Raw genomic sequence first — 10,844 nt, 5'->3', positions numbered from 1 at the left:
AATTGCAAAAGACAAGATTCCCTCCACACTGTCGTAGAAAATTGTCTGATTTTCAGGCTGTGCTTGAAGTCAGTAATTCTTGCTTCTGAATCTACACTCTTTTTCTTCAGGCTCTCCAACACTTCTGGACTCTACCTTCCCAGGCTTTGGTCCCTGATTTCCTTAAGCCCTTCGCACTGTCCTATGGTAGCAGCTGCTTAGGACCTAAAATCTTGCCTTCAATGAGCACTTCCCTCTGGCCAACCACGAGAAATAACTCAGGTGTTTAGCCCTCCGCAGAGTAAAACCACAGCCTGCATCTTGAAGACAAGATCCGAACATCTGGATCGTGTCTTCATTCAGCCACAGTCCGGCCCCATGGTCAAGTCCAGTTACCCTCCCTCCATCTCCCTGTCCCAATTTCATTATCAGTCAGGATCCTCAGTTGCTGAAACAGAACCTAATTCTGACTTGAAGCAGAGAATAAACAGATTTATCGGTTAGCCCTCAGAATCAACAGAGAGACTGGAAAACCCCGACTCAGAGTTAGGCACAGAGTTAGAGGGAGAAGCACAGGGGAAAATCACACCACAGAGCAAATCCTGTGAACACACACTGTTGTCAGATATACGGACAAATGACACCCCCTCACCGGACGTGGGAACCCCTACAGCTTGTAGCCCCGCAGCTCCCAGGACACGGCAGTGACAGCCGCTGCTGAGTCCCCAGAAAGGGCCGCCCACCTTTGCCTTCTTCTTTGCTTCACTGATACCAGCCTCAGCATCCAGGGCACCAGCGTCTGCTAGACCGAGCCCAAAGGGGAATGGAGCTACTTCTGCCTCCATGATGGAAAGCCCTGGATTCCCCAAGCATAGAAAGGGGTTGGGGGGAGGCAGGGGTGCCTGGCTGGCTCTGTCGGTTGAGCATCCCACTCTTGATTTTGTGATCTCAGGGTTGTACGATCAAGCCCCACTTCCGGCTCTTGGTGCTCAGCTAGGAGTCTGCTAGGGGTTCTCTTCCTCTTCCTCTCCCTGCGCCCCTCCCCCGCATGTGTAAATATACACACTCTCTCAAATAAATAAATAAATAAATCTTTTTTTAAAAAAAGAAAACAGAAGGAAAAGGAAGGAAGGGAGGGAGCCAGAGATGTGGATGTGCTCTGTGCAGAACACCAGTGTGCAGGGTGTGAGAGGGGGTCCCACCCTAGCTGGGGTCTGCCCAAGCCTGGGCTCTGGCCATGTGCAGAGCTTTTCCAGAGGGCGTCTGACAACACCCCATTCCCCCCACTGAAAGGGACACACACCCCAGGCATCTGCCACTTAACAGCCCCCCTTCCCTCCTCCCTCATCCACTTGCATTCTGTCACCCGGCGGAAGCACAAAGTCCCAGCCTGCAGCCAGCTATTGTGGCTCTCAGTCTACACACCGTCCGCGAACTGGCTGAGGGCCACCTCTGCCCAGGGTGGCTTGTGCACCCTTCTCTGTCACTGTCAGAGGAGGAGCCTGTCCTGCAGGCTCATTGGCTGTGAAGTCACCTTTCCCAGGCTGGGCTCACAGCCCGACCATTCCCATAACTACACCTGGCTTTATTTCCAAGTAGTCTGCTCTGAGCTCTACCACCAGGGCAGTCCAGAACCTTCCGATCAGGCACCATGGACACAATGCTGTCTGTCCTGCTGTCCCTGCTACTCCTTCTGGGGCCTGCAGTCCCTCAGGAAACCCAAGCTGGTGAGTAAGGAAGCCAGGGTGGCTCTGAGGGACAGATGGGCTGGAGAAGGCCCTCCAGTGCAGTGGGGATTCCCAAGGATACTGTGGGAAGAGGTGTCCCAGGTTGTCACCTAACTCAGCTCCCAAACTTCAAGAAGGATTGAGGGAGCCTCTGGAGTCATGCTAAATGAGGCTTTAGAGAATCAGAAGCTAAAACCCTTAGCTAACAAGTAAGCAAAACCGAGACCAGAGAGGTGAAGTAACCTGGTCAGGGTCACACAGCCAGGGCAGTGCAGGAGCCACACAAGTAGAACATCCTGTTCCTTCCTTTCTTCCAGTGGCTGGATGAGTCTGTCTGGCTCACAGAGAAAGAGGGAACAAGCCTAAGCAGCAGATGTAAAGGCAGGTTAACTGGAGGGTTGTAGAACGAAATCTGTCCCCTCCCCCTGCCATCAGACCACAGTGCTGCCCATTAGCCCTGAAGGCAAGTTAGGGGGAAAGAAGCCAGCTGGAATCTGGGAAGCACCAGAGTCAACACTAGAATAGGAAAACGAGGCTGTTTCTCGGTCACCAATTTCAGGATGAAGAAATGGAAAGTAAACTGTGCATGTCTAAAATTTGTGACGCTTAAAAACTATGAGAATATATGTTTTATTTTTTTTAATATTTTTATTTATTGATTTGACAGAGAGAGATCACAAGTAGAGAGGCAGGCAGAGAGAGAGAGAGGGAAGCAGGCTCCCCGCTGAGCAGAGAGCCCGATGCGGGGCTCGATCCCAGGACCCTGGGATCATGACCTGAGCCAAAGGCAGCGGCTTAACCCACTGAGCCACCCAGGCGCCCCTATATGTTTTATTTTAAAATGTTAATCAGTGGGGCACCTGGGTAGCTCAGTGGGTTAAAGCCTCTGCCTTTGGCTCAGGTCATGACCCCAGGTCCTGGGATCGAGCCCCGCATCGGGCTCTCTGCTCAGCAGGGAGCCTGCTTTCCCCTCTCTCTCTGCCTGCCTCTCTGCCTACTTGTGATCTCTCTCTGTGTGTCTAATAAATAAATAAAATCTTTTTAAAAAATTAAAAATAAAATAAAATGTTAATCGCATCCTACACCAAAATCTGTATTAGTTAGGTTTCTCCCGAGAAACAGAACAAAGAGGATGTATATAAAGAAAGAGATTGATTTTAAGGAACTGGCTAGCACGATTGAAATCTGAAGGCTGGAGATGTGGAGAAGAGTCAGTGTTGTTGCCTTGAGTCCAAAGGCAATCTGAAGGCAGAAAGGCAGAATTCTTCTTTGGGGAACTGGGCTTCTTTCTTGTGGCCTTCAACTGATTAGATGAGGCCCACCCACTGCAAAGGGTAATTTGCTTTACACAAGGTCTAAAGTTAATCACATTTAGAAACTAGTTACCAAGAATAATTTCAGCACTTGATCTAGAAATCTGCCATATGACCTCCAACATTATTAACACCAATGTGAATTGTATCACAAATTAATTATTGGAAACGCTCCCCACTCTCCGAGTCCCTGCCAAAATGCAAGGTGCAACCCTGGGAATTCTAAGATCCAGATCCTGGTCTTACCCTGTGCCAATCCATTCTAAGTCATCTCCTGAGTTTTCTGGTAAATTCTTCCTATGCATTCGAATTCTATGTCTTAGACTAGGTTATGCTCCAGTAACAAAGTTTTTAGTGGCTTACCCTAACAAATGTTTATTTCTTATTCCTGTAAAGTGTAATACAGAAAAGGCAACTTTCCTCTCTTCCCTGGGGTGACTCAGGAATCTGGCCTATTTGCATCTTGGGACTCCTGTTTTCATCCTGAGGTCTCCACAGTCATCATATTTTAAAAAAGAAAGACAGGGGCACCTGGGTGGCTCAGTCAGTTAAGCATCTGCCTTCAGTTCAGGTCATAATCTCGGGGTCCTGGGATCGAGCCCCATGCCAGGCTCTCTGCTCAGTGGGTAGTCTGCTTCTCCTTCTCCCCCTGCCTGCCTCTCTGCCTACTTGTGCTCTATATAAATAAAATCCTTAAAAATAAATAAACAAATGAGCAAATGAGTTCATAGGGCCTCAGACCAGAAAAAAGACATCATTCCCTCTCACATCCCCAGAACTCAATAACGTACAAGGAGGCTGAGAAATATTATCTTCTTATGTGTCAAGAAGAAACAGTGCAGTGAAAACAGAATGGTGTCTAAAGTACCATCGCCAGGATAGACATAGGGCCCTTTTCACTTGAATGAGCCTCCAAAGGGGCCCAGTGGCCACAGCCCCCTTCCTGGCCTTCTGCTGCCCCACGCTGGGCCTCCCCTGAATGGACCCCACACCTCAAAGTCCTCTCCTCTTTTTCAGGGCCTTACTCTCTGAGCTTCTTCTATACTGGGCTCTCCAGGCCCAGGGACGGCTTCCCCAGCTTCCAGGCCACAGCCTACCTCAATGACCAGGATTTCTTTCACTATGACAGTGAAGACAGGAAGGCCATACCCCAGTACCCGTGGAGCCAGATGGAAGGAATAGAGGACTGGGAGAAGAAGAGTGAACTTCAGAAGGCCAGGGAGGAGATCTTCATGGTGACCCTGAAGGACATCATGGACTACTACAAGGACAAAGAAGGTCAGTGAACAGTGGACTGCTGGGGTGGGGGGTCTTAGCTCAATGGGCAGCCCTGCAGGGGTAAGTGGAAAGGGGTCAGCAGGATGGAAATAAAAGAGACAAGGGTAGAAATTCGCAGGCACTCTGCATCCCCCCCGCCAACCCCACAGCGCATCTGCTCTCCTCCTGCCCCATCCTATCCCCATCCTCACTCCCAGGCCTCGGGTCTCCCAGGAAGTGACGTCAGAGTCAGCTCTCACCCAGGTACACATCACCTCTCCACCCCACACTCCGACCTGTCTGAGGCTGATCCTACTTTAGAAGGCATCAGGCTCCCCTGCCTACGGATGTCAGGGAGGGAGTGAGCTAACCCTAGAGTCAATCAAATCTGGTTCGCATCGTGGCCCGCCCAATCACTAGCTGTTTGACAGTGAACATGTTCTTAATAACCTGGTCTGAACCCAAGAACCAGAACCTCCAAGAGATTCCATAAAACTTACCTCTGCAAATTCCATGAAGGTAGAACCTCGTCGGTCTTGGTCTCCCTGATCGTCCCATCACCTGGGACAGCCACAAATAATCTGCTCCAGTGAAATATATTGAATGATTAAGAGCAAATGCCTCACACAAACCGTGGCCCATACTGGGAGCTCAGTAGGGACTGACTTCAGAACCACACACTCCTAGAGTTACATGGAGTCTTGAAGACCCTCCTGTCTGTAAGGAACAGACTCAGGAGGCCTCATGGACTTGTGGTAGGAGGAAGATGGGGAGCTGGGACACCCCCACCCCCACCCCCCACCGCCAGTCTCCTAAATCAGTCAGTCATGGGCTGGTGAACTCTTTTTTTTTTTTTTTCCCCTCTTTCATATTTGGTTTTTGGGGTTTTTTTAAATTTTTTTATTTTCAGCATAACAGTATTCATTGTTTTTGCACCACACCCAGTGCTCCATGCAATCCATGCCCTCTCTAATACCCACCACCTGGTTCCCCCAACCTCCCACCTCCCGCCCCTTCAAAACCCTCAGATGGTTTTTCAGAGTCCATAGTCTCTCATGGTTCGGGCTGGTGAACTCTTGATGCTAAATCATCATAGGGTGAGAGTCAAGAGATGGGTTTCTCTCTTTTTTTTTTTTTTTAAGATTTTATTTATTTATTTGACACGGAGAGAGAGATCACAAGTAGGCAGAGAGGCAGGCAGAGAAAGAGGAGGAAACAGACTCCCCACTGAGCAGAGAACCCAATGCGGGACTCGGTCCCAGGACTCTGGGATCATGACCTGAGCCGAAGGCAGAGGCTTTAACCCACTGAGCCAGCCAGGCACCCCAAGAGATGGATTTCTAAGCACAAAAATGCCTAAGAAGCTATGTGGAATCTGAAAATTTCCTAAAGGAGGCCAGAGCCATGCACAAATCTGAAGGATAAGAAATGGGAAGGCCTGGTAAGGAAAATGGCCCTCATTGTGCATCAGAAGTAGGAGAGGGTGAGGCACAGGGGCCCGGAAAGGACCCCAGCAGACATCTGATTGGCTGGAATAAAAATGCTGAAGCAAGTCATTACCAGTAAAGAGGGTAAAGAGAGGAACAGAAGGTGCGAGAGAATCATGAGCATTTCCTGAACACCTACTGTGTGCTGGGCACAGGTGTTGACGCTGGCTGGTAACGCTCCCAGCAACCCTCTGAACCAGTACATGGCCGCTGCTGTTTGCAAGCTGAGAAGACCAAAGCAGGGGGAGGTTAAACACTCACATTCAAGCCAGGTCGGGGCTCAGTGAGATCTGCAGTTTGAGCCCAGGGAGCTTGAGATCAGAGCCTGGGCCCACAGCACTAATCGATATCGGGTCTCCACCAGTTGTGTCCCCCTCCCAGAGGAGGCCAGGTTCCAAGACTTGTGGCTCCCTGGGCAGAGAGGAGGCTCAGAGATTCCTGATGAGGATAGCAAACCCCAGGAAAGAGTTTACTCAAGCGGTGACATCGCTCCACTTAGAACAGAGGAAAAAAAGGAGAGATTTGGTCATCTGTATTAAACTCCAAATAATTTCTGTTTAACTTGGAGATGGCACTTCAGTGTGGTTCTGTCGGGTTCCTAAGAACCCCCAGGGCATTCACAGTTCACTAAATGCAGGAACAGGGGAGCTGGGAACACGGTGTGTGGTCTGGTCTCCCTGACCCTCCCCATCAGGAAGGATGCATTTTAGCCCAGAGCGGCCTGAAACACCAAACCAAAGCACCTTTCCCTCTTCTGCTCTATGACTGGCTCATAACCCATTCGCCAAAATATAGGGACCATGTACTTAGATCTCCAAAACCTTGCTTCCTGTTGTTTCTGCAAACTGTGTAGCAGTGAAAGTTATTAAAACACAGTGCAGTGCGTGCCAAGCTGACTAACTTCCCCTGGGGTGGCCGGGGAGGGTGCAGGGTCTCACACCTTTCAGGGAATGTTTGGCTGTGAGCTCCGGAATGACAAAAACAGCGGAGCATTCTGGAGGTACGCCTATGATGGAAGGAACTTCATCGAGTTCAACAAAGAAATCCCAGCCTGGGTCCCCCAGGACCCCGCCGCTCTGATCACCAAGCAGAAGTGGGAGGCAGAAGAAGTGTACGTGCTGCGGGCCAAGGCCTACCTGGAAGAGGAGTGCCCGGCGATGCTGCGGAGGTTCCTGCAACACGGCAAGACCTACCTGGACCGACAAGGTACCCCGCTTCCTCTGTCCTGCTCCCCCGAGCTGAGCTGAGAAAGACCAAGGTGATCTCAGGCTGGGAGTGGGGTCGGGGGGCATCTCCGGCCAATCCCATGGTGGTGTCTCTAGGACGATGCCTCCAGGCAGAGCTGTGCATGAAGGCAGGTGTGGGAAATGCCTGCCTGTCACAGCCTGGTTGTCGCAAGCCTTGCGTTTGGGAAGCAGTGAGAACGAGGGCCCTGCAGAGCAGGGAGGGGTCTGATGGATAGAGCCACAGGCAGAACTAAGGCATGGAGCTGAGACTGGGGGAGGAGGGAGCCCCAAAACTCACCCAGAAGTCTCGGAATAAATAGGAAAATGTATGGGAGGGTAGTCACAGTTTCTTGCCATCAGATGTCAATAGACTGTGGAGGGATGGGGAGCCCAAGGGCAGCGGTGGTCATTCCACGATCCAACGGGGAGGATCCTGGGAACCCTCAGCCTTCCCTGATCTTCGCAAAGTTTCTCTGGGGAGACAGACACAGAGCTTGGAGTTCTGCTCATCACTGACCCCCAGAGAGGGGAGGGAGCAGGGAGCCATCGAGAGCAGGCTCTCGCTATCCACACTCTGTCCCTCCACAGATCCCCCCTCCATGTCCATCACCAGCCACGGGACCCCGGGAGAAACTCAGACACTCAAGTGCCGGGCTGATGGCTTCTACCCACGAGAAATTGAGCTGCACTGGATTCAGGGGGGCGATACACAGGAGACTGAGTCGGGGGGAGACGTGCTTCCCAGCGGAAACAGCACTTACCAGTCCTGGGTGGTAATGTCAGCTTCCCCGCAGGATGGAGCCCCGGACTCCTACTCCTGCCGTGTGAAGCACAGCAGCCTGGCCCAGCCCCTCACTGTGCTGTGGCCCGGAGCGAGGGCTGACAGCTCCGAGGGCCCCCGGGGACAGGAGCCACCGCACCTCATGGCAGGAGAGACGAGCTAGGGGTCCGGGGGTGAGTTCAGACACTCAGAGGAGGGAAGACTCAAGTACCGGCCCCTGAGCTGACTCTGGGCTGAACTGACTTGCAAAGCCCCATGATCTGATCTGTCTGATCTAATCAAATCAAATCAACAGTAATCCCCTTGCCTAGCAACCAGTGTAGAAAGGTATTTTTAAACTGACATGATATAAAAATGGGAGTAGATATGACCCTTCATCCTGTTTTCTTAAGCCTTCATTCATCTGAAATTCTTGCTATCAACTCAAAGCATCCTGTCCTAGGGGGCAGGGGGGGTCCCTCTGTGCGTGGCATGGACCAGCTGGGCCCTCGGGCCTTGTTCAAGAGCCCACTGGGGACATCTCCTCTGTTGTGAGGTTATAGACCCTCTTTAACACAAACCCACATCTCTTTTGTGCCTCAGTGGCCCAGACACACCTCCTCCCTGAGACGCAGCCCTCCTCCGTTCCAGGGGCTCCACTTTCTGCACACCTTTGGGCTTTGGAACCTCCCCAGACCGTAGCTCATTAGACTTCTTCCAAATTCACTTGAGTGTGTTTTTGTTTTGTTTTGTTTTTTAACCCAGTTACCCACCACCCTCCACAGGTTTAAAAACCCCAAAAGACACAGCAGGGCTCCCACACCTGACCTTTCTATGGAGCCCATTTGTGTGACGCAGACTTCCTTCCCTCCCTGGCCCCGGCCTCCAAGCTGAGCTCCTTAAGGAAATCACCCTGAGCGTCCAGAACTCTGAGCCAACCCTTAATCTTTCTTGAGAGCCTGAATGTGAAGGTTCAACTTGTTATTTTTGATACTTGGACCCGGTACGGAAATCAAAGCCGAGGAAATACCTCCTCAGTCTGTGCGAAATCCTCTCCTCTGGAACCAGATGGGAAGGAACAAAAAACAAAAAACAAAACTCCTGTTTGAACAGTAGAGGCTGCAGAGGAAAACAATCCACATAGTCAAGAAGGGAAAATATAGCCGCGAACAGATAAAGAAAACCACATGACAGGAGAAGAATTTCAGATCAATAAGGAAACCCAAAGTCCACAGGAACAGGCCAGGCTAAGGCAGACTGGAATGCGAGATCCCACCCCACCACAGCAGGAGAGATGGGTTGGGGTGGGCAGGGGGAGGGAACCTCTGGAGACCCCAGTCCTGGCCACCTGTGGGGGGAGGGGAGAGGGACCCAGAGCCACTCAGACACCCAGAGAAGTTTCCTGGAGGGATTCAGAGTTCAGAGAAGGAAGTGAAGTAAAGACAGCTGTCAAGAAGAGAGAAAAGATTGTTCCTGACCAGTGGGGCGTGAGATGGCTGAGGGGAGGGCCACAGGGGCCTGACAAGGGACATGAGTGATGGTGGGGTTGGACTGTGGACATTACCAGGCAGCATCATCAGGGAGGATGAGGGGCCTAGAGGAGCAAATGCAGATCCTTCCACGAGCACCTCCTGCCTGCCCAATAGAGAACCACCAATGAGGGCGTCTGGGTGGCTCAGTGGGTTAAGCCTCTGCCTTCGGCTCAGGTCATGATCTCAGGGTCCTGGGATCAAGCCCCGCATCGCATCGGGCTCTCTGCTCAGCAGGGAGCCTGCTTCCCCCTCCCCCTCTGCCTTCCTCTCTGCCTACTTGTGATCTCTCTGGATCTGTCAAATAAATAAATAAAATCTTTAAAAAAAAAGAGAGAGAGAGAGAGAGGGAACCAGCAACAGGTTCTCCTGCAGGCAGGACCAAGTTGAAGTGCTCTTTGAAGATGCCCCACCCCAGGAGGACCTCATTGCCACAAACTCTCTCCTTGGCCATTCCTCAGTCACTTAGTACTACCTTGTCTCTCTCGAAGATTCCTCTGGAGACAGTTCACCAGCTAGACTTTAAGGATGGAGGGCTTGAGTTTATGCAGGAGATGTCACCAGGATACAGGACTTAACGGTAGTTGCTGTTAAGGTCCTCTCCAATTTGGCTGAACGCTGCCTTTTCAACCCGGCTTGTCACTAGAACTTGACAAACAGACACATTTAGAGTTCTCCATTTCCTTTGCTCATGTATTGGTGCATTCACTCAAGAATTCTATATTGAGTATTTATTTTCCGCTTTGGTACTCTAATAAGACCAAGAACAAGTGAGTGCCTCCCCTCCTTGCATGGAGTTTACCCCACTTCTGCTTATTAAAACAATACCCTCCGTCAAGGTTCAACCCACATCTTACCTCCTTCTGGGACCACCACCATGATCACTAGTTCCAACATAGACTTGTCCATGCTGTGATGTCTCTCAGAAATATCAGGGAAGATTTCCAGAAAGACAATGAGTAAAGCCAATGACCACACCATCTCAGCATCCCAGACCATTCTTCTTTTTTGTTCCTTTTCCAAGTGAAAGGAAAAGAATCAAAGATGGGAGTATCTGGGGAAAGAGCATTTGGGGCAGAGGGCACAGCAAATGCCAAGTCCCTAGGGCAGGAACAATCTTGGTGTTTGAAAGGCAGAATAATGACCAGTGGGCGGGAGCATCATGAACACGAGGAGAGTCAGAAGATGTGGGAAAGGCTGGCAGCAGTCAGATCCTGCAAGGAAGGCATGGTTAGCCTTGAGAAGGAGTTTCTACGGCAAATGGCCTCACCTGGTAGGTTCTAGCAAAGATGGCGATAGGATTTGCTTTAGTTTTTTTTTTTTTTTTTAAACATCTTATTTATTTGAGAGCGAGAGAGAGCAGGAGCAGGGAGAGGGCCAGAGGGAGAGGGAGAAGCATCCTCCCCACTGAGCAGGGATTCAATTCTTGGATGCTGAGATCATGTCCTGAGCAGAGGTCAGAGGCTTAACCCACTAAACCACGCAGACATCGCTTTGGCTGCTGTGTGAGGAAGGGACAATGGTGACACAAGGATGGAAACAGGGAGACCAGAAACAAATCCGGGG

General features: G+C 50.9%; 1 protein-coding gene across 1 annotated transcript; it reads left to right on the top strand.

The window, feature by feature from the left end:
- The first annotated feature begins 1,576 nt into the window (after nucleotides 1-1,576).
- Nucleotides 1,577-8,147, top strand: AZGP1 (alpha-2-glycoprotein 1, zinc-binding). Its single transcript, XM_032872626.1, has 4 exons — nucleotides 1,577-1,706; nucleotides 4,037-4,297; nucleotides 6,694-6,969; nucleotides 7,578-8,147. The coding sequence occupies exons 1-4, from the start codon at nucleotides 1,631-1,633 to the stop codon at nucleotides 7,931-7,933; spliced, it is 969 nt and encodes a 322-aa protein (XP_032728517.1). The 5' UTR covers nucleotides 1,577-1,630; the 3' UTR covers nucleotides 7,934-8,147.
- Nucleotides 8,148-10,844: the final 2,697 nt, after the last annotated feature.

The sequence above is a fragment of the Lontra canadensis genome, unplaced genomic scaffold, assembly GCF_010015895.1.
Source record: "Lontra canadensis isolate GAN:19392208 unplaced genomic scaffold, GSC_riverotter_1.0 scaffold45, whole genome shotgun sequence".
NCBI lineage: Eukaryota > Metazoa > Chordata > Mammalia > Carnivora > Mustelidae > Lontra > Lontra canadensis.
This window is presented reverse-complemented; position numbering and strand designations above follow the sequence as displayed.